The sequence below is a fragment of the Zalophus californianus genome, chromosome 7 (assembly GCF_009762305.2).
Source record: "Zalophus californianus isolate mZalCal1 chromosome 7, mZalCal1.pri.v2, whole genome shotgun sequence".
NCBI classification, from domain to species: domain Eukaryota; kingdom Metazoa; phylum Chordata; class Mammalia; order Carnivora; family Otariidae; genus Zalophus; species Zalophus californianus.
Window position 1 is genome coordinate 14,850,020 of NC_045601.1, and position 24,329 is coordinate 14,874,348.

General features: G+C 38.0%; 1 protein-coding gene across 1 annotated transcript in view; it reads left to right on the forward strand.

The window, feature by feature from the left end:
• The window catches only part of SYNE1 (spectrin repeat containing nuclear envelope protein 1), a 454,337-nt gene that overhangs the window by 269,435 nt on the left and 160,573 nt on the right, over positions 1-24,329 (forward strand). Inside the window, 14 exon segments of the mRNA XM_035728590.1 lie at positions 50-315; positions 1,875-4,035; positions 8,477-8,814; positions 9,006-9,150; positions 9,988-10,206; positions 11,422-11,681; positions 13,006-13,171; positions 13,516-13,671; positions 15,743-15,895; positions 16,509-16,691; positions 17,601-17,738; positions 22,584-22,769; positions 22,962-23,084; positions 23,354-23,536. Of these exon segments, the coding sequence (XP_035584483.1) occupies positions 50-315; positions 1,875-4,035; positions 8,477-8,814; positions 9,006-9,150; positions 9,988-10,206; positions 11,422-11,681; positions 13,006-13,171; positions 13,516-13,671; positions 15,743-15,895; positions 16,509-16,691; positions 17,601-17,738; positions 22,584-22,769; positions 22,962-23,084; positions 23,354-23,536 (4,677 nt within the window).

Genomic DNA, 24,329 nt, shown 5'->3' on the forward strand with positions numbered 1-24,329 from the left:
GGGGTGGTTATTACACATCATTCATTTTGTTGTTGTTGTTATCCTTCAGGATTTTGTTAAGAAGCTACAGTGCAAACAGGCATCAGTGACTGCTATTACAGAAAGGGTGAATAAGTTAACCAAGAAGCAGGAGTCTCCTGAACACAAGGAAATAAGTCACTTAAATGACCAGTGGTTAGATCTGTGTCTTCAGTCTAACAATCTGTGCTTGCAAAGGGAAGAAGATCTTCAGAGAACAAGAGATTACCATGACTGTATGAATGTTGTTGAAGTGTTCTTAGAAAAATTTACTACAGAATGGGATAACTTAGCCAGGTAACAGCAGTTCTCCAGTGGCTCACCAAAATGCTAAGCCATAAATTTCCTAATTTTTAGGAAAATCAAAAATTTTAAATATCTATTGTCTATCGTTATAAATACTGATAAAATATTATTAAGAATCTAATGTTGTCAGATGGATACAGAGTCATGATTTTTTTTTTGCTCAGTATTAATTTAACCAGTGAGTAGAAGGAAAATGTTTGAAAACAGCACCATTTTCCTCTATGACCTTAAGGGATATTCCAAAGACTGTTACACTGTTACTTCAAAGAATATCCCAAGAGTATTTCTAGTTTTGTTTAATTATCAGTTATGGGACTATCATCTATCAATTCATGAAATGAATCCTTCTTGAATCTATGTATTCTGTAGGTATCTTGGCAGTTCTGTAAAGTAGTACATTCTGTATAATTCGGTCAAATTGTCTTGTACTTGTGGAATTCTAGAAATTAGTGAACAATCCAAATTCAATTAATGTGTGTCGTTTGTGATTTTGTAGCAATTGAAGCCCTCTTAGCTTGTTGTTTGAAAAGGATTTCCTTTTCTGCCACATATACCAGGTCATCATATGGAAATCTTTTTCTATACTTCTGATCACTATAATTGTTAAAATCTATACTTCTTCTGCCTAGATTTATTAATTTGTAAAAATTAAAACTGAAAACATTATTCTAGATGTAGTTAAATTATAGTGGTGTTTTTGAAAGGAGATGCACTATTTTCTGATTTGTTTACTTTTCTTTGATGCTCAACAATCTACTAGTCTTTGGGATAAATTCAGTAAATATCAGCAAAAACCCGTATTTTGAGTTTATAATAGGCATCTCCATCTGGTTGACCCACAGACACCTTAGACCTAATAAGGCTTAAACAGATCTCATCATACTGCCTCCCAACCCTATTCCTCCTACTTCAGAACTGATCATTTTACAATTGAAAGAGACTTACAAGATTCCTTTTTCTCATGTGTGTTTTATCGTCGAAGGGTTGAGAATTCTTTGCATTTCACACTTATTTTTAAAGATTTCTAGTGATAAGCAAAAAATATCTCAGTACGTAGATGAGTGGCTGTTAAAGTCATTGGTTATATCTTACAGAATAAACTAGTGCTATTTGTTTATTGGAACTTCTCATAGGAGAGCACGTAGCTCGTGAATGATTTATGAATTTCTTTAAGAATGCAGTAGATCAGTGCTTGTCAATATTTAGTGTTTACACAAATCATCCAAGAATGTTGTTAATATGCAGATCCTGCTCAATTGATAAGAGCCAGAGGAGGAAGCTAAAAGTTCATGTCTGATGTGATGGGAGAGCAGCATTAGCCAGAAGAAGAAGCACAGAGAAGCATCAAGGCAACTTATTTGGTTCAAATTCTGATACAGAAATATATGGGTCCATAATAATCATACTCTTTAGTAAACCATGAATTGAGCTATCATAAGCTAAGAACATCCACTTTAAGAAAATGTTGAAGTGTAATTTAACATGGTTATGAACATATATAGATATTAACCAAAGCTAATTTATTTGTATATCTTTTGATATATTTATAGATCCGATGCAGAGAGTACAGCTGTCCATCTAGAAGCTTTGAAAAAGTTAGCCCTAGCTCTGCAGGAGAGAAAGCAGGCTATTGAGGATCTGAAAGATCAAAAGCAAAAAATGATAGAACATCTGAATTTAGATGACAAAGAATTAGTCAAAGAACAGACAAGTCACCTTGAACAACGTTGGTTTCAGCTCGAGGACCTTGTTAAAAGGAAAATCCAAGTGTCAGTCACCAACATGGAGGAATTAAATGTGGTGCGGTCCAGGTTTCAGGAGCTGATGGAGTGGGCAGAAGAACAACAGCCCAACGTTGCTGAGGCCCTGAAGCAGAGCCCCCCACCAGATATGGCTCAGAACCTCCTCATGGATCACCTCGCCATTTGCAGTGAACTGGAGGCCAAACAGATGCTCCTGAAATCACTCATAAAGGACGCAGACAGGGTGATGGCTGATCTTGGCCTAAATGAGCGGCAGATAATCCAGAAGGCACTCTCTGATGCACAGAGACATGTGAATTGTCTCAGCGACTTAGTGGGCCAGAGACGAAAGTACCTAAACAAGGCCTTGTCTGAGAAATCCCAGTTCCTCATGGCAGTATTCCAGGCAACCAGCCAAATTCAGCAACATGAGCGAAAGATAATGTTCCGTGAGCACATCTGCCTGTTACCCGATGATGTGAGCAAACAAGTTAAGACATGTAAGAGTGCACAAGCCAGCCTCAAGACTTACCAGAATGAGGTCACTGGACTTTGGGCTCAGGGTCGTGAATTAATGAAAGGAGCCGCAGAGCAGGAAAAAAGTGAAGTACTAGGTAAGCTTCAGGAATTGCAGAGCGTCTATGACACTGTTTTACAAAAGTGTAGCCATCGGCTACAAGAACTAGAGAAAAATTTAGTTTCTAGGAAACATTTTAAGGAAGATTTTGATAAGGCTTGTCACTGGCTAAAACAAGCAGATATTATTACATTTCCTGAAATCAACCTAATGAATGAGAGTTCTGAGCTTCATACACAACTGGCCAAATACCAACACATTCTCGAACAATCTCCAGAATACGAGAATCTCCTGCTTACACTACAGAGAACTGGGCAGGCCATATTGCCATCGCTGAATGAAGTTGATCATTCCTACCTCAATGAAAAGCTAAATGCTCTGCCCCTGCAATTTAATGTAATTGTTGCATTGGCTAAAGACAAGTTCTATAAAGTCCAAGAAGCAATTCTTACTCGGAAAGAGTATGCTTCCTTGATCGAATTGACAGTCCAGTCTCTGAGTGAACTTGAAGACCAGTTCTTAAAGATGAGCAAAGTCCCCGCTGACCTGAGAGTTGAAGAGGCTCTCTCTCTTCAGGAAGGTTGCAGAGCCCTTTTGGGAGAGGTGGCAGGCCTTGGGGAAGCAGTGGATGAACTGAACCAGAAGAAAGAAAGTTTTAGAAGCACAGGTCAGCCTTGGCAGCCAGACAAGATGTTGCAACTTGTCACCTTGTACCACAGGCTAAAGCGACAAACAGAACAAAGGGTTAGCTTACTAGAAGATATCACCAGTGCTTATCAAGAGCATGAAAAGATGTGCCAGCAGCTAGAAAAACAACTAGAGGCTGTGAAAACAGAGCAGTCCAAAGTGAATGAGGAGACCCTTCCTGCAGAGGAGAAGCTCAAAATTTATCACTCCCTGGCAGGAAGTCTTCAGGATTCAGGAATTGTACTCAAACAAGTGACCGTGCATCTTGAAGATCTGGTTCCACACCTTGATCCTTTGGCTTATGAGAAAGCCAAGCAACAGATCCAGTCCTGGCAAGAGGAGTTAAAACTGTTGACTTCTGCCATTGGCACGACAGTGACAGAGTGTGAGAGCCGCATGGTGCAGAGTATAGACTTCCAGACAGAGCTGAGCCGCTCCCTGGAGTGGCTGAGGAGCGTGAAGGCAGAGCTAAGTGGGCCGGAGTGCCTGGACCTGAGCCTACAGGACATCCAGGAGGAGATCAGAAAGATCCAAATTCATCAGGAAGAGGTACAGTCCAGCCTGAGAATAATGAATGCCCTGAGTAACAAGGAGAAGGAGAAATTCACAAAAGCCAAAGAGCTGATTTCTGCCGATTTACAGCACACCCTTGCTGAGCTCTCAGAGCTGGATGGAGATGTTCAGGAAGCTTTACGCACCAGACAGGTTGGTATGCAAGGGCTTCTCTTTTCTTTTTTTCCGCTCTTCTTATTTGTAAAACAGTCGTGAGAAATTCCTTAGTTTTTGTATTTGGTTAGAGTTGCTTCATGCAATATTTCTTTTCTTTTCTTTCTTCTTTTTTTTTTTTCCAGAAAGAGAGAGAGAGAGAGACAGGGGAAGGGCAGGGGGGAGAGGGAGGGAGAGAATCTCAAAAAGATTCCATGCCCAACGCAGAGCCTGACTGAGGGCTCAATCTCATGACCCTGAGATCATGAGCTGAGTGGAAATCAAGAGTCGAACGCTTAACTGACTGAGCCACCCAGGCACCCCTATATTTCTTTTTTGATACTACATAGAATCATCTTTAGTATCTTTATTGCTTACATGCATGGTATTAATCTCATGTATTCCACGTTTCGACTTGTCCTTAGTTATAACACGGTAATACCTCAGTTTTCTCTCACCTTTAGGAGAAATAATACATGATAGCACTAATATAATCAATACCACACATGAGTACATTAATACTAAAATAAATTAACTAGCAAAGAATAATTAGTGATGCCTTTTTTAAACAATCTGAAGCCTGGCGTTTCTAAGATGAGCGCTAGATGAAGAGCCTCCAAAGGAGGCATTGTGGACAAGACGCAGTCTTGACCTGATGCTGAGCCACACTTCCTGTGGGGTCGAGCCACACTTCCTGTGGGGTCTCTCATCAGTTGCCCCGTCTCTTCATCCTTTCCTCATCTTCTCTTGCTCCCCCGCAGCACAGCAGAAGCAAGACTACGAGATTCGCTCATGACTTGACTTGGGGATAACAAAGAAATGAGAGTGTGCACAGAACTTCCCAGTTTGACAACCTAATTGCAGCTTGCTCTGAGGCTTGCAAGTTCTGTGTGTTCAAAATTCAGAGATATAATAGCGCCCAGAAGTTTACTTACTTATCCTTTGGTTCTTTTTTTCCACATCTGTCCTCAGTCCCCGGTTCTATCCCAGTTGAACCGAATTCGTTTCAACAAGCCATTTAAGTAAAAGAGAGTTTTCCTTAGGATAACATAGCAGCTAAAGCTTTGGAGTAAGGCACACCTGGGTTTTAATGTCAGTTATTTGATATTGGGAAAATGATTCCCATCCCTTAAATCTCAGCCTCTGCTCTGTGGAGGAAGGATAGTAATATTTCCTTCTTAGATTTATATTCTCAGTATAGGACCTGATGGAGACAGAAGTAACCCCCAATGAATCTTAGCTATCACTTAACTTTTTTTTCCCCCACATAGATTAAGGTTAACACTAAATAATAAATATTTTTAATCTTAATATTTTTTTTCAACCCCACAGGCTCCCCGGGGGTTCCCACCTGCCCCCTCACACTGATAATATTAATATTTGGGAAAAATCTTGAGAAACTTCATCAGCTAAAGTTCTGACTTCTTAAACTACTTTTACCTTTTCAGGTTGATTCGAGGTCACTGTTAAATTTTTTTTTTAATTTCCCTATAGCCATAAAGTATTTAGCCTGGAATGAAGAATTCTGTCAGAACAGAAGTTACCTGGAATTTTCATTCCTGAGGAACATCTGTCCTGTTAGCTTGCTTCCGCTGATTTTTTTTATTTTTGAACGAAAATCTTGAATCTTTTAAGGTGTCCCTACTTCTGCCATCTTGTGATTGATTGTCTTATTGACTGTCTTGGCCCCAGTAACTGAAGGTTGTGGTTCCAGGGGCACTACTCATCTCTACCACTGATTCTTTGCTTGGCCATCTGCATTCTTTCCTTATTAAGTGCCAGTCTTGCACATACTTTCTGTGTCTGATTGCATAATAGCGACTTGTCTTGTCCAGTCACTGCTGGCCACTTACAATCTTTCCTTTCCTTCTGCATTTGAATGGATTTCACTTGATGGGGTCAGCTTTCCATTCTTAAACTTTTCTGTTTTAGTCTGTATTCAAGACTTTTGGACTACTAGTTCACTTCCACAAATTGCTATTTAGTCTGGTGAACACCGGTTTGGAAGTTTGGTGTTATTATACTTCCTTCCTCCCACACCCATCTTTATTGAGGGTTAACTGACAAATAAAAATTCTGAGATATTTAAAGCATACAATGTAATGGTTTGATATATGTAAACACTGTGAAAAGATTTCCCCCATTGAGTGAATTAATACATCCATCACCTCACATTTTTTGTTTAGGTGAGAACCTGAAATTTAATTTCTAATGTCTTCGCAAGTTTCAATTATACAATACAGTGTTATCAACTATAGTCACCATGTTACACATTCGATCCTCAGACTTTATTCAGTTTAAAACTAAAAAATTGTACCATTTTACCAATCTCCCCCTAGCCCCCCTGGGAACCACTAGTCTGTTTAATTTCTATGATTTCAACTTTTTTTTTTCTTTAGATTCCATTTATAAGTGAGACCTTGTGGTATTTGTCTCTCTGTGTCTGGCTTATTTTGCTTAGCATCATATCCTCCAGGTCAACCATATTTTCTCAAATGACAGGACTTCCTTCTTTTTTAAGACTGAATAATATTCATATATACCATAGTTTCTTTTCTTTTTTTTTCTAATTGAAGTATGGTTGATACACATTACATTAGTTTCAGGTATGTGACATAGTGATTTGACGAGTCTATATGTCATGCTGTGCTCACCATAAGTGTAGCTACCATTTGTCAACATATAACACTATTACAATACCACTGACTGTAGTCCCTAAGCTGTACCTTTCATCCCTGTGACTTATTCCTTCCATAACTCGAAGTTTGTACCTCCCACTCCCCTTCGCTCATTTGCCCTCCCCCCCCACCTCTCCTCTGGCCACCATCAGTTTGTTCTCTGTATTTGTGGGTCTATTTCTGCTTTTTATTTGCTTGTTTTGTTTTTATATTCTACATATAAGTGAAATCATATGGTTTGTCTTTTTCTGAATTCTCTCACCTAGCATAATACCCTCTAGCTACATCCATGTTGTCACAAATGGCAAGATCGTCTTTGTTTTTATGGCTGAGTAGTATTCCATTGTGTATATATACCACAGCTTCCTTATCCATTCATCTGTCGATGGACACTTGGGTTGCTTCCATATCTTGGCTATTGTAAATAAAGCTTCTATAAACATAGGGGTGCATATATCTTTTGAATCTGTGTTTTAATTTTCTCTGGGTAATTACCCAGTAGTGGAATTACTGGATCATATGGTATTTCTATTTTTTAACTTGTTGAGGAGCCCCCATACTGTTTTCCACAGTGGCTGCACAGTTTACATTCCCACCAACAGGGCGTGAGGGTTCCTTTTTCTCTGCATTCTCGCCAACACTTGTTATTTCTTGTCATTTTGATGCTCTTCATTCTGACAGGTGTAAGAGGATATCTCATTGTGGTTTTGATTTCTATTGCCCTGATGAAGAGTGATGTTGAGCATCTTTTCATGTGTCTATTTGCCATCTGTATGTGTTCTTTGGAAAAATGTCTATTCAGGTCCTCTGCCCATTTTAACTGGATTATTTGTGGTGGTTTTGGTATTGAGTTGTATAAGTTCTTTTTATATATTTCAGATATTAACCCCCAATTGGATATATCATTTGTGAATATCTTCCATTCAGTAGGTTACCTTTTTGTTTCATTGATGGTTTCCTTTGTTCTGCAAAGGATTTTCATTTCGGTGCAGTTCCAGTAGTTCATTTTTTTGTTTCCTTTGCCTGAGGAGACATCTAGAAAAATGTTGCTAAGGCCAATGTCAAAGAAATTACTGCCTATGTTTTTTTCTAGGACTTTAATGTTTTAGGTATCACATTTAATCCATTTTATTTTTGTATACTACATTTTCTTTAACCATTCATCTGTGGATGAACACTTAGGTTGTTTCCATACCTTGGCTAGTGAAAAATGCTGCTATAATATAGGAGTACAGATATCTTTTCAAGATGATTTCATTTATCTTTTGGGTAAATACCCAGAAGTGGGATTGCTAGATTCTATGGTGGTTCTATTTTTAATTTCTTTAAGAACTTCCATACTCCTTTCCATAGTGGCTTTACCAGTTTGCATTCCCACTGGCATTACACTTCCAACCAACTGAGGCATTATTTCACTTTGGTAAATACTCAGCCTCTCATATATTGCAAAGCATTATATATTTATTTTTAAAAGGGAGAGAACAAAGCTTCAGAAGTAGTCAAGATACCACCAAAAAATTTCTATTCTACTTCTGTCCATGTTTATTTATTTTAACTGCCATAATAAAATCATAACAAGAATAGGAGAAGGAAAAAAGTAATGGTGAATTGTGCCTAAAAAAATTCTACCAACTTACCAGTTCACTTATACACATACAGCCACATGACTGAGGACTGGAAAAGAAGTGGAAAAAAAATTAAACTATTTCCAGTAAATACATTGCAATTAAGAGTTGATTGTGTTTGCCATTACTGTTTTTCAGGCTGCCTTAACTCAAATATATAGTCAATGTCAAAGGTACTATCAAGTATCTCAAGCAGCTAATGACTGGCTTGAGGATGCTCATGAAATGTTACAACTGGCAGGCAATGGCCTAGATGTGGAGAATGCAGAGGAAAATCTCAAAAGCCACATGGAATTTTTTAGTACAGAAGATCAGTTCCACAGCAATCTGGAAGAGCTCCAAGGCCTGGTAGCCAGCTTGGACCCACTCCTCAAGCCAACTGCAAAAGAGGACCTAGCACAGAAAATGGCTTCCCTGGAAGAGAAGAGCCAGAGGATAATACAGGACTCCCATGCCCAGTTAGATCTCTTGCAGAGGTATTAAAGTTGTTTTAGTCTTTATATTCCAGTGAAATGAATTTTCACATAGAAAAGAGGAATATACCAATGATGTACATTAGCATGTAAATTCATTCTCTCTTAAGTATCATTAGACATATTCCATCAGAGCTCTGCATAGAAATGTGTGATTTTATGTTGCTTATTATCTTTTGTCTGACTTTTTCAAGATGTGCTGCTCAATGGCAGGATTATCAAAAAGCAAGGGAAGAGGTTATCGAATTGATGAATGATGCAGAAAAGAAATTGTCTGAGTTTTCTTTATCGAAAACTTCTTCCAGTCATGAAGCAGAAGAGAAATTGTCAGAACACAAGGTTAGTTTTGGGTTGTTGTTTTAAATATCCTTTCGTTGTAATTGTAATGGGTCTTTGTCATCTGAGAGTTCCAGAAACAGGTCAATAAATCTTCATTTACACCTGGATTCATTTAAATATGAAAAGGATATTAAATGTGAAAAGGATACATTTAGTCACATTTCATAGCAGTGTGAACTTAATTAAATGCTATCACCTTTTTAGGATTCCTGTTGAAATGCACAGCTAGTTTCACAAAAAGACCAGAGAAATTTGCTTCTGATAAGATACGACAATAAATTAGAGAGGGCACGTACTGAATGGAACACTAGGTGTTATGCACAAACAATGAATCAAGGAACAGTACATCAAAAACTAATGATGTAATGTATGGTGATTAACATAACAATAAAAAAGATATGACAATAAATTTCAGTAAATACTTCCTGATAATAACTTCAATAAATTCAAATAATATTCAGATATTCATAACTGAGTCTCACTCAAATAGCACAGCAATATAAGGTGGAATGTAACATACTTAAATATCAAATTCAGTGCCTTATCTTTTGAAATTGGGAGAATGTTATCTCAAGTCGCAAATAAACTTTTCTTCTTAATAAATAAAATATTTTAATAAATAAATTTTCAATAAAGACATAAATTTACCTTACCTCTTTAAAACATTCAGGCCTAAGTCAATTAAAAATGAAGTGTAAAAATAAGAGTTACCAGAGGAAAATAAAAATACATAGGAACATTTCCTTTTGCAAGTCATTTTGAGCTTTACTGAAATCCTTAGAACTTCTGAAAAATCAGTCTCTCCTCATAACCTCTTTTATCCTCTCCCTATCTCAGTCTTTAGTGTCAGTAGTTAATTCTTTCCATGAGAAAGTTGTGGCCCTTGAGGATAAAACTTCACAACTGGAAAAAACTGGAAATGACGCAAGCAAAGCAGCCTTAAGCAGGTCGATGACTACTGTCTGGCAGCGCTGGACACGTCTCCGTGCTGTGGCTCAGGACCAGGAGAAGATATTGGAAGATGCAGTAGATGAGTGGAAAAGCCTTAACACTAAGGTAATTTCCATGACTGATGGGCTCAAAGAACTGTTTCCTTGCTGATGAAAATGTATTTTGGAAAAACTACTATTTTGTTTCTTTTTTGAAATTGGCTTTCTGAAAAGCAACAAGCCTTTCTTTTTTAAGTCTCTGTTTCAGTGACATGAAAGCCAAATTATGAAATGCAATGTGCAATTTAATGTGCAATTTAATCCTAAATCAGGGTCTGATTATTTTTTTTTAAGATTTATTTATTTACTTTTAGAGAAAGAGAGTGAGCAAGAACAGGGGGACGGACAGAGGGAGAGGGAGAGAAAGAATCCCAAGCAGACTCCCCACTGAGCATAGAGCCTGCCTTGGGGCTCAGTCCCACAACCCTGAGATCATGACCTGAGCCAAAATCAGGAGGCTCCCCAGGGTCTGATTATTTTAATGAGAAAACCAAGCAATTAAATTTTGAAAGGAATACAAGCCCACTTTGCCCCATTTGCTAGGCTCTTCGTAAAATTTTCTTACCCCCCTCTCTCTCTGTCTCTCTCTAAAATAAATAAGTAAATCTTAAAAAAAAAAATTGGGGCACCTGGATGGCTCAGTCAGTTAAGCACCTGACTCTTGGTTTCAGCTGAGGTCATGATCTCATGGGTCCTGAGAATGAGCCTCAAGTGCGGGGGAGGGGGTCCCCGCTCAATGGAGAGTCTGCTTGAGATTCTCTTCTTCTGCTCCTCCCCCAACTCGTGCACACACACACGCTTTCTGTCTCTCCAATAAACAAATAAATCTTTAAAAAAAATTTCTTACCTGGCCCTGAAAAAGTATAAAATACTTTCTTTGCCATGAAAATGAGCAGGAATTTCCAAAATCCTGTATTTAATTCCTTTTATCTTTTAAGTAGGCTTCAGTATTTTAAACCGTATCATCCTTAATGACTCAAAGGCACATATTCATGTTAACATAAATATTGGAAAGTTTTTCTTTTATCTGTTTATTTAAAAAAAAACCTTTTCTATGTTATGCAATCTCTGATAGCCCTATTATTTTGAGATTAAATCTTAAAACCCAGAAATCTTCCCTTTCATGTTAAGGAGATTGTTCATGTCTAGTCCCTGAAATTTAGAGTTTATGCCGTCATCTTTAACGTGCCTCAGTGACTTTGGGTCAAATGTGCCATTTATTGGAATTGCTCTGTCTTTTCAGTTTATTTTTGATCTTCACAGTATATACGTTTGTCCTCAGGTTACAAAAGCCAAGGAAATGATTGATCAGCTGCGAGATAAATTACCGGACAGTTCTGCAGAGAAAGCCTCAAAATCAGAACTCTTCACTCTTCTCGACCATCATGACACACTCGTTCTGGAGCTGGACCAGCAGCAGCTGGCCTTAGGTCTGCTGCGGCAGCAAGCACTGAGCATGCTCCAGGATGGAGCCACGCTGTCCCATGGAGAAGAGCCATCTATTGTCCAGGAGATCACGGCAATGCAAGATCGGTGCCTGAAGTAAGCATAGACTTGCTTTCATTCTCTGTTACTAAACTTGGTCATGACCCAGAGGGATAAGCGTAGTATTAGAGCCTGGGGATGCTCCCATCATGCCACCTTAAAAACATGGGAAACTGTTCCCTTCATCCCTGCTTTTCATTTTTCTTAACTCTTCAAGTTATTTATCTGAAAAATACATCCTAGTAGTATTTAGAAATATAGTGATGAGCCATACAGAATTCAGTCTCTGAGGTTTACACTCAAACAACAGAGACCGACAACTACGGAAGCATTTCGGCAGAGCATGGAAAGAGTGGTAAGGGCGTATGCAGCACCTCTAGGAGAGGAATCAAGGAAGGCTTCCCTTCAGGAGGGGTGCTTATGCTGAAGACTGGGCAGGCTCGAGCTAGGCAGTGAAGTGGGAGGAGAGGTTAGCCCACAGGGGAATACAATGTAAGAAAGCTTGGATGTGAGCATGTTACTTTCAAGGAGCGGTTGGGCGACAGGGCAATTCCTGAGAAATGAAGCTTGAAAGGTGAACAGGTGAGAGCTATTGAAAACTTCATTTTGATAAAGCTTGATAATTCATTGGCTAACTTGAGGGCAGGGAGATCAGAACAAGGGTAATATCAAAGTCCAGATAAATAATAGCTATTTACTGATAGTGAACTTAGTGGAAAGAGAAAGTTAATCTTGATGTGTAACCAGCCTGAATCACTCATTGAGCCAGAGGAAAAAATGTCAATAGGTGATTTTACCCTGTATTAACTAATATTACTCACCCATAGCCTATATTCCTCTCTTCTACTTATAGATGAATTCAGGATAATCTGACTTCGCTTATTTAAACTTTTTTACCAAACTTTTGTCAATTCAAATAAAAACTTATAGTTTGGATGTTGAACATTATTAACCGCCAAATTTCTAAAGCTTGATACTTTGTTTAGAGACTGGCCTCTAATAGCCACAAACATTCCAATTACACATTACTTTGAAGTGCTGATGATTCTGCACCATTTGAGTAGACTTCCAAAGAGGAAATAAATAATCTCCAATTGTTTAAGACAGGAAAATTCATTGCAATTTAGTGGCTTTGGAGTATGTCAACTCTCAGTGTTCCAGGGATAAATCATTGACTTCATATGACATATATTCTTCTGTTGTACTTGGCTTAAGTGTTACTGAACATTATCTCAGAATTTGGGGAAGTGTCTTTACTTGCAAAAAAGGATATGAGGCTTTACTTTTTTTAATGCCTGTTTTTGATAATATTATGTCATTGATTAGGGACTTCCTTTCACATCAAATCCTCTTCTGGTTTCTCCCTTTAATGTTTCTGAAGCATGCAGGACAAAGTGAAGAGTAACGGAAAGGTGGTAAAGCAAGAGCTAAAGGAGCGAGAAGTTGTGGAGACTCAAATCAATTCGGTGAAATCTTGGTTTCAGGAAACAAAGGAATATTTGGGGAATCCAACAATAGAAATAGATGCTCAACTTGAAGAACTTCAGGTACCAAACTCTTCTTATTCCCTATACCCATCATTTTAAAAATGTCCTGATTTTAATGAGATATGTTTGTTTATATTTAGTGAGTATTGAATTAAAATTTTTCAGAAATGTAACATATAAAAGGCTTTTAGTATTATTTCAAGGGACTTTCTTTTGTTCTGTATAAAGGGGACACGCTTCTCCCCAGAGACTAAGGAAAGGCTTGAGGTTTTTTTTTTTTAAGATGTTTCTCTAAGTCCACACTTCATATATTGATAAACAATACATAGTCTTGTCTCTGTACCCAGAAAAATGAATTTCCCTATCAGGCTCCCAGAAGCTTCTAATTTTGATCATTTTTTTAGATTCTCCTAACAGAAGCCACAAATCACCGACAGAACATTGAGAAAATGACTGAAGAGCAGAAGAATAAGTACCTGGGTCTTTACTCCATCTTACCTCCTGAACTGTCCCTTCAGTTCGCTGAGGTGGCACTGGACCTGGGAACTATCCATGATCAGGTAAACCTCGGCACACAAAGTATGCCTTTCCATTCTTTCAGAGGCTCAGTACTTTTGTTTGAGAGTTCTTGATTTTCACAATCCTGTCTTCATGGAAACAGTTAAAAACATATCAGTATAAAACAACAATATTAAATTAGAGGTCTTATTTGTAGGCAAGAAACATATCAGATGAGCACAGATATGAACAATAATGTTATGCAATTAAAAATAACTTACCTACTTCACCTTTTTCTAAAATAGATGACAAAATTTTTTAAAAGCTATATTTCATGTATTCAACAAAAATTTTTTGAGTACTCAGGACCTGCCAGGTACTCTTCTAGCTGTTATTTCAGTTCAGCAAAATATAAGTTAAGTAGGTGAAGATATTTGAAAAAAGGGAAAATCAAAGTAAAAAAATAAGGTAAAGCCAGGGAGGAAGTTATTACCCAAAAATGCACATTGGTGGGTCCTATAATGTTGCTAGAGGAAAGCCCTTCAAATAAACTCTAGCTTTCAAATGACCAAAGAAGATGTGACACGTAATCCAATCCATGTCTATAAATTTTAAAACAAAATTTTTTTTTTAAACAAAGAGATACATAATCATTCATAGTACTGAGATCAGAGGGAGATTTCTATCTTAAGTCCCAAAAAGAGGACATGCTTTCATATAGTGTAAATAGCTTTTGTAGCATCTGTACGGAAACATAATAGCTTTTTAAGACCTCCTTGGTGACATAATACTAAAGCACAATTAAGTTGAAAGCAGTCTATGGAGAAGATATACCACTAATTCTAAAGTGCTCATGAAATGGAAAGTAGTGTCACATTGTAGCAATTATAAAGTTCATACAAGTGCACTGCATTTTTGGACCCTCCAGTGAATAATACAAAGTGTTTTAAAAATTTCAACAAAATCCAATGCTACTACATCATGATATTGACCTAAACTAAAATGTTATTTTCTATTTTAAGTATTTAATTGGCCTATTTGGTTTTTCTTCTTAGACATTGGAAGGTCTACTGGGAAAAGTTCAGATCTTAAAAAAAAAGTTCAAATTTAATTTTCTTTTTCTCTGGATAAATTTCTCTATATTAGAGTTATTCTCATGCATCTCATTTACGTTGGCACTCAACTCAAAATAATGAAGGCCACAGAAGTATTTTTTTTTAAAGATTTATTTATTTATGTGAGAGAGAGAGAGTGAGCAAGCATGAGCGGTGGGGAGGAACACAGGGAGAGAGAGAGAGAATCTCAGACTACCCGCTGAGCGAGGAGTCCACACAGGGCTCCATCTCACAACTCTGAGATCATGACCTGAGCTGAAACGAAGAGTTAGAGGCTCAACCAACTGGGCCACCCAGGGGCCCCCAAAAAGTATTCTTTTAATGGCATGTTTCCTCTAAAGTGCTTTTCACTTATATAAAGAAAATATTTATCGTGTTCTCTTAAGCATTTTATTATAAGCAATAATATCACTGTTTTCAAATCAAACCAAAGCCATTTGAAACTTATAAACATTAACTGTATTTTTTTCCCTTTCTTTTTAATGGCTTGTGCTTAACACTTTTTTGATATATTATAGGGATGTACTTGGGAAGTTGGAAGAGGAGTTAACAGATCACCAACAGCTAACTTATAAAAAGGTGTTTGGAAGCAAATCCAGATGCTTCCAATGATCTGGAAGTGTTTTCCATTTTATGGAGAAAAAGGTTTAAAGGAATTTGTGTTCTGAATTTGGTAAATGGAGAACCTAGGATTCAAACTCAGCTATATACTTACTGCTATTTGTAATGAGTATTCTATAAACGTTTGATGCATAGATCACTGTACATGCATTACTTGTCTCTTTGCTGAAAGAGCAGCAGAAAGGGACAGTGGAGGCATGAAGGTGGTGGGAAGCAAAGCTGCCTGGAAAGCTGTGAGAGCTAGTAACAGCACGTGGCTGGCCTGACAAAGTCCATCAACGCCAGAGGGGTGTTAACCCCTCAAGTGTCTCTTGTCAACATCTTAAGATTGAGGTTTTCAGTAGCACTTACGCAGTTTTAATCATGGTTGGTTTTGCTGTTCTCATTGATTATTTAGATCCAGGACAAAGTAAGAGAAGTTGAACAGAGCAAGGCCATGAGCCAGGAACTCAGCCGGCAAATTCAGAAGATAGCCAAAGATCTCACAACTATTCTGAGTAAGCTGAGAACAAAGACAGATAATTTAGCTCAAGCTAAAACCGACCAAAAGGTAAGGAAGGAGAAGTGGAAACATAAGAGATGCTACTCAATTAATTAACTATGTTTTGGAGTTAGTTTATTTTGGGGATATAGAGGGGGGAAAAAAAGCTTTCTTGATTAGCAAGCTTCATTAAAACAAGGTAGTAAAGGCAGGCAGTAAGAGATTTTACAAACATAACAGCGTAGGTCACTTCATCATTACAATGGAAGTGTATTAATAAATGTACCTACATATGTGTGTAAGAAGGAAGAGTGTCAAAGGACCAAATAATGATTTGGGAATATAAGTATAAAAATTCCAAAATGAAGGATGGTCTTGGTGGTTAAATCTGTGTTCTTGCTCTGCTGATGAGTTAAGTGATGAATCCTTTTTGGGTGGGGCAGAAGGAAAACATTAACCTTCTCATCCTAACCTCATAGGAAATAAACACCAGGGTTACAAAACATCCTGCCTGCTCTGCCTTTCTAACCAAAGAAACAGAAATGACCTGATCAGAGTAGAATTATTCTTTATAATATTTGGCATTTACAAAAGTCATTTAAAATATCACCCTTGATCTTGGAAAATCTGGAGAAATTTACTTTCTATAGTCTAATGCTCTTTTGTTTTGGCTTCCATTTAGGTGCTAGGAGAGGAATTAGATGGCTGTCATTTAAAATTAATGGAACTAGATGCAGCAGTACAGAAATTCGCAGAACAGAATGGCCAACTGGGTAAACCACTGGCCAAGAAGATAGGAAAACTGACTGAACTTCACCAGCAGACCATTAGGCAGGCTGAGAATCGGCTCTCCAAGCTCGGTCAGGTATGTATTCCAGGCCAGGAATCAAAATCTTCTAAGGCAGAAATTCAGTGTTTGTTTTTTCTTTTGGAAATAAATCAAAAGATAATATTGACAATGATGAGGGTAGTTTAAGGGTAGCTTATTTCATACCACACTGTGTTCCTAAAATTCACATGTAAACTTGCCTTTATTTTATATCAAACCATATTATAAGTTCATTGACAAATGTGGTCATATAAATGGACTTTTGGAATGAATATTTTGTCAACTGGAGAAGTATTTTGTGAAATGAATACTAATCCAGTAACATGTTTTACAAAATCAGTATGGAGTGAATTCAAATATCTTAAAGTAATATATATATATATAAAGTAAAATATATATAATATATTTAAAGATGTAAGACATAAGATATATATATAATATATAAAGATGTAAGACATAAGATATATATGTATATACATATATATATATACATGCTTGCATTTACCCTTACTTAATAGGTTCAGGTCACACATCCATCATAATTGTTGACTGTAGATTCATCTTTATAAATTGATGATGTGTTTTTTGGGTAGTCAGGGGCAAACTAAATCATGACTTGGCAACTAATGAATTGTAGTACCAAAACCTCCTTATTCAGTGAGGGTGGAGTATGCGAGGAGGGGTAGAGAGGAACTAGACAGATGACTAAGAAATGAGAATAGAGAGTATTTTTAAAAGACAGTTATTCAAGCATATTAAGGACTTGGACTTTATCCTAAAGTCACTCGGACGTCCTTGACAGGTTTTCAACAAGGAAATGATTGTTTATACCTTTAGATATCACAGATCCCCTAAGATTATTGTATCTAAAGAGAAATAGAAGACTGATTTCTAGCTCATGAAACAGAGTTTACAATTGCTCTCTGAATGGTAATGATTTTTCAGGCAGCATCACATTTAGAAGAATACAATGAAATGCTTGAATTCATTTTGAAGTGGATTGAGAAAGCTAAAGTGTTGGTACATGGAAAGATTACATGGAATTCGGCACACCAACTTCGAGAACAATACATTTTACATCAGGTAACTTTGGGAAAAATCGTTTTCAAAGAGTAACTTAGAGAGCAATTTGATTTAACTGGGTAGACTGACAGAAAATTTAAAGGACCATGATGTAGAATTATTGTAGGTGCCAGATAAAAAGAAAGCTAAGGTAGCCCTAATGACTTGTCCAAAGGTTTGTAAGAAAGTGGCTACCCATAAGATTTCATTAGACTATATAAATAAATAAATATCCTCTATCTCCCCTAGACTTTTCTTTCTCCAAGACCCCAAATAATCAGCCAGATACAGGTCTCTCTTTTTTTTGCAGCTTCTTTGAAACAATCACTTGCGGGATATGGTGGGAAATTCTTCCCCAGGAAGAGATGTGACATGTGGAAAGATTATAGGCTCCAGAGTCAGACTGATGGGAAAACCAAGCTCTGTTATTTAGAGCTGTGTGATTTGGAACAAACTATTTTGCCTCTCTGAATTCAGTTTTCTCATCAATAAGATGGAGATGTAAATGGTACTTATATTGCAGAATTATTAGGAGGGTCAAATGGTTTAACATATGTGCAAATATCAAGCTCACTACGTGCCACATGGGTGCCTCCTTCTCAGCATTCCGCCTAGTCTTGGTTGTCTGGCTTTCCAGAGGAAGCAGGGGTCAGCTGGAAAGGAGCAAAGAGTCCATATCACATGGTGGCTGCATTACTTCATTTCCGGAAGTTTTCTTCTGGTTATATCATCCAGGAAATTATTTCATCCTTTTATTATCTTTAGCTTGAATTAGTACAAATATCTAGTAGCCCAGTTAGCTTACAATACAATACAGAATGATTTTTACTTAGTTACATGGATATCCTGAAGTATTTTAGATTCTCTCTCTTTTATTCTGATTTATGTATACTCATATCTTTTAAATCATTTGCTTTTCCATTCCTATGGACAAGTTTCTAGATCAAAGTCCCATTTTCTCCTTATTGGAATGCTCTAACAAATGCTAATTAATTTCCCTATGTACATAATCGTTCTTTTCTAATCGATCTTGCATACCCTTCTGGAATCATTCTTATACCACTCAAGACAAGACTTAAGTTACAATGGGTTTTAAACAATTAAAAAAATATTCAACCTCATTAGAAATCTAGAAATGAAAATTTAAAGAGAGAGCACTCTATCAAATTAACACCATTTGGAAGTTATTTGATGGGGTGCCCGGGTGGCTCAGTTGTTAAGCGTCTGCCTTCAGCTCTGGTCATGATCCCAGGGTCCTGGGATCGAGCCCCACATGGGGCTCCCTGCTCCGTGGGAAGCCTGCTTCTCCCTTTCCCACTCCCCCGACTTGTGTTCCCTCTCTCGTTGTCTTTCTCTTTCAAGTAAAATCTTTAAAAAAAAAAAAAGTTATTTGAGGTTCATATTTAAAGAAGTGAGAACTCTCAACTCTGAAGGTTACTTGTTAAAAACTTTTTGAAAAACAATTGGCAAAATGTATCATGATCATCAAAATGTTACTACTCCATAATCCAAAATGTAGAAAATATGTGGTATTAATAACTATACTGGAATTTTGTTTTTTAAAGATTTTATTTATTCATTTGAGAGATAGAGTGTGTGAGCCAGGGTGGGGGAGTTGGGGGGGTGAGTAGAGGGGGAGGGAGAAAGGGGGAAAGTATCTCAAGGGGACTCCATGCTGAGCGTGGAGACTGACACAGGGCTTGATCTCATGACCCTGAGATTATGAATTAAGCTGAAACCCAGGGTTGGACACTTAACCGACTGAGCCACCCAGGTGCCCTATAGTGGAATTTCTTTTTTAAGATTTTATTTATTTATTTGAGAGAGAGAGTGAGCAGGAGCAGAGGGGAGAGGCAGAGGGAGAGGGAGAAGCAGGCTCCCCGCTGAGCAGGGAGTCCAACATGGGGCTCGTTCATAGGACCCTGAGATCATGACCTGAGCCAAAGGCAGAGGTGACTGAGGACCTAGGACCCTGAGATCATAACTGAGGCACCTAGATGCCCCTATAGTGGAATTTTAAAGAAAATGTCAAGTCACTTTTCTGAATGACATTTTGGATATAATAGAGTATAAATGTAGTCTTTAAAATGACCATCAAGGCTTTTTTTTTTTTAAGTAGGTCCTGCACTCATTTATTTATTCAGCAAACATTTATAGGATGCTTTCTTTCCAAAGCTAGGAATTTAAAATACAAAGAATATTCCCTGTTCTTGCCCCAGGGAGTTGATAAAAGAGGCACAAGACAGATCTAGACAATTATAAACAGTGTGATAAGTGCAGGAAATGAGGGATCAAAGTGCTGAGGGAGCCCATAGGAGCATGCTCCACCCACACTGCTTGGGGTCTAGGGGAAGTTAAAGGAGGCCTTCTCACGAAAAAGTCAGTCCGGCCTGAGTCCTGAATGACAGGCTGCCTACTTGTGTGAAATGCATTTTAGACAAAAATGCATGTTGAAATCCCAGTAGTAAGAGTGAAGGGTGCTCTGGTGCAGTAGAGGGGACGCTACGGGGAGGTGTGGAGGAGAGCTGGAAAGAAGCTTAAGAGGTAAGAACAGAGAGAGAAGAAAAAAGATCAAAAGCCCTGTTAAGAACTTGGGCTTTACCCTACAGTCCCTCCGAAGCTTTTGACAGATATTCTTCAGGCAAGCGACAAATTCAGGCTTGTATTTTAAGAAAGATGATTTAGCAGCCTGTGGAAAACAGACTATGAAGGTGAGACAGCGTGAAGTTGGCTTCAGTGTTAGGACAGAGAGTGACAGGGTCCCTCTTTGGAGGTTGAGAGAAGACAGAATCAAGGGCTATCACTGAGCTAGAATTCTGGACTCTGGAGACTCTTGGATATGGGTGAAAGAGAGGGAGGAGCCATGGACAACTCCCAGGTGTTTTGACTTGGGCAGGTGGGTGAGCTGAGTGCCTCAGGGATGCGGGATACCGCCTGTCTGTGGGTCTCTCGGAAGCTCAGGAGAGAACTCAGCCTATAGATACTCTTTTGAGGAGTTCTTCCTTACCTGCCTTAGTTCAGGCTGCCCGTGTTTTTTTTTGATATAGTGATCCATGATTCATTGTTTGCGTATAACACCCAGTGCTGCATGTAGAACGTGCCCTCTTTAATACCCATCACCAGGCTAACCCATCCTCCCACCCCCCTCCCCTCTAGAACCCTCAGTTTGTTTTTCAGAGTCCATCGTCTCTCATGGCTCATCTCCCCCTCCAATTTCCACCCCCTTCATTCTTCCCCGCCTGCTATCTTCTTCTTTCTTTTTTTTTTTAACATATAATGTATTATTTGTTTCAGAGGTACAGATCTGTGATTCAGCAGTCTTGCACAATTCACAGCACTCACCATAGCACATACCCTCCCCAATGTCTATCACTGAGCCACCCCATCCCTCCCACCTCCCACCACTCCAGCAAACCTCAGTTTGTTTCCTGAGATTAAGAATTCCTCATATCAGTGAGGTCAGATGATACATGTCTTTCTCTGATTGACTTATTTCGCTCAGCATAACACCCTCCAGTTCCATCCATATCGTTGCAAATGGCAAGATTTCATTCCTTTTGATGGCTGCATAATATTCCATTGTGTATATATACATCTTCTTTATCCATTCATCTGTCGATGGACATCTTGGCTCTTTCCACAGTTTGGCTATTGTGGACATTGCTAGGCTGCCCGTGTTTAGCCAAAAACAGTACACAGAGAGAATGCATGTGTTCTAAAGTCAGGTGGAAAAGAAAGATGGAATATTGTACATATATTATGATCTCAATTACCTAAAAATATACTCAAATGTAACAGTAGTTATCTCCTATTTAAAGTTATCTCTGACATATTATAGAGTATTTTATTTTCTTCTTTATATTTTCAATATTTTCTAAGCTTTAGTATATATATGCATGTATGTATATACATATATGCATATATGCATATATACATATATATGTATATATGCATATATATATATAGCATTCCTCATGAGGAAAAAAAACTGTACTTTATTTAAAAAAAATAAAGATCTATTGCCTAAGAATAATGTCCCAGCTCCCATTTTTCCTCTTTGTACATCACATATCCCAGTAACTGCACATTTTGTGCTCACTCACCTCTGTTCCTTTACTTATGCTCTTCCTTCTCCCAGTCTTCCTGCAAGTAGGAGCATGTCTCATTTCTGTCATCTTTAACCTTTCTACTCTTTCACTCTACTCCTATGATGTGTATTATGTGGTTAACAATCCATTTGTATTATTAGTCCCACTAGATGATACTATCCTGAACGATGAGGGCTGTGTTTTATTCCTCTTGGTATCTCAAGTTGCTTCTACCACCTTTGTCTCACTAAAGCAAGTGTTCAAAGGTTTTTGTTTGTAATGCTCTTGTGTTATTTTCATTTCTTAGATCAATAAGCATCTCAGATCTTAGAAAATGAGAGCTGAAAGGCATCTCTTGAGTTTAAATATGAGAAAAAAGTAGGTTCAGCAACCTGACAAAGATGCCCAACATGTCAGAGCATTGATGCTCTGGGATGCTCATGTCCTGACCCTCACCAGGGAGCAGCTTGGGGCAGTAGAGAGAGCATGAGCCTTAAGATCCAACACTTAACATTTGGCCTTGGCAAACAGTTGACAGTTCCTAAACTTTGATTTCTTTTTCTGTGAAATGGGGATAATAGTAGGTAGGGAGTAGGCACAGGGGTGTGAAGGTTAAACACAATAAGACACACAGAACCTCCATAGTGAGCATGAGAACTGTGGATAACAACATCTCACTCTCTTCTAGTCTGACGGTCTTATATCACACCAGATTGAGTACCTAAATGTCTATCTCTGCCTACCTGTCAATGTCATGAATATTGATAATTCTCTCTAGACCATGCTAGAAGAATCTGAAGAAATTCACAGCAATCTGGAAGCGATGATTGAGAAATTACAATACCTCGCTAGTGTGTACTCCACAGAAAAAATGTCTCAGCAAGTGGCAGAACTGGGACGGGAGTCTGAGGAGCTGCGACAGATGATCAAAATTCGTTTGCAGAATCTCCAAGATGCTGCCAAGGTAAAATATAACAATAATAATAATAATAATAATTCAAATTGGAAAGTCTATCATTTAAAAAAAATGGTGGTTTTATAGTGGAGATGTAGTACTTAACCTCTGATAATGCCTTCTTGACTGCAATGTTACTCTTCTATGACTTTGAACTTCAAGTGCTTATATACTGACATTCATACTGCTTTTACTCTGTAGGATATGAAAAAATTTGAAACTGAGCTAAAAAACTTACAAGTTGCTTTGGAGCAAGCCCAGACAACCTTGACTTCTGCAGAAGTCGGACGTCTTAGTCTCAAGGAGCAACTTTCTCACCGACTGGTAAGCAAAAATAATTCAGAGGAAATGAGTTAGGGAGCTATATTTAAACAAACAAACAAACAAAAAAAGGACGATAGTGAGGAAAAATGATTTTTAAACTCAGTTACAGTCTTAGTACTCTATACATTAAAGAAAAATTCCTTGGAAAATGTTTATGACACGTGACAGAGCTGTAATTTAGTAAACGTCTCTGGCTTATGAAATGAGCTATTAAAATACACGATTTTCCTGTGCTTTACAAAATGTAAAATGTGAACTTGCACTTTCAGCACTTGTTGTCTGAGATGGAGTCACTCAAGCCAAAGGTCCACGCTGTGCAGATCTGCCAGAGCGCACTCCGGATTCCCGAGGAGGTGGTCACCAGCTTGCCGCTCTGCCATGCCGCTCTGCACCTGCAGGAGGAGGCGAGCCGATTACAGCACACCGCCATCCAGCAGTGCAACCTCATGCAGGCATGTGCTCCTATACCTGCCGCAGGAGCCTGCCGTCCCCGCGCCGGCAGAGCAACGGCTAATGAGTCATGGGCTTCTTTTCTTAGCATTGTGTGGGCTCAGCCATCAAAACACATCCAGAGTGTTAAATTTGACAGATTGTTGTGCTTATATAAAATAAGGAGATGAAATGCTATCATTTGGATCACCCACAAAAGCCTGGGGAAAGCTCTATAAAAAATATCCTTTGGTGAACACTATCTTTGAGCAATATATTTTAGTAAAGAACAACTTATAAAGGTTAATTTTGTCTTCAGTCATATATTTTTATCTCTTATTATCCATCTGAGAATCCTCTAAAGCCTTGTAAAATGCCTTTACTGCTAGCATATTTTACAGAATTCTTTTTTCATATTTCAGCTTATTGATGCACCAAATGCATTTCCTTGCCTGAAAAGTTACACCCATGTGTTTAACTCTTAATCTCTTTAGCTGATAAGAGAAAAATCATTTACTAGGAAGGAATGACACTCTTCACCTCATATCTCCTTTCAACTAATACTTTACCTGCTTTACCCAAAAATTGCATACATATCTGCTCATTAAATAGCTAATGGTCAACTTGGTCAACTATTTTTGCTCCTTGAATTATCTTGTAATTTGTTATATAGTAAATTCCTGAGGATAGAAGTCACGCTTACTTCATTTTTTTGTCTTCCACCCCAGCATTTAGACAAGTGCCTTACATATATATATTTAGTATTTCTTATATGGAAAAATGAAGCAATCATGTTTTTCATACTGCTTCCCACCA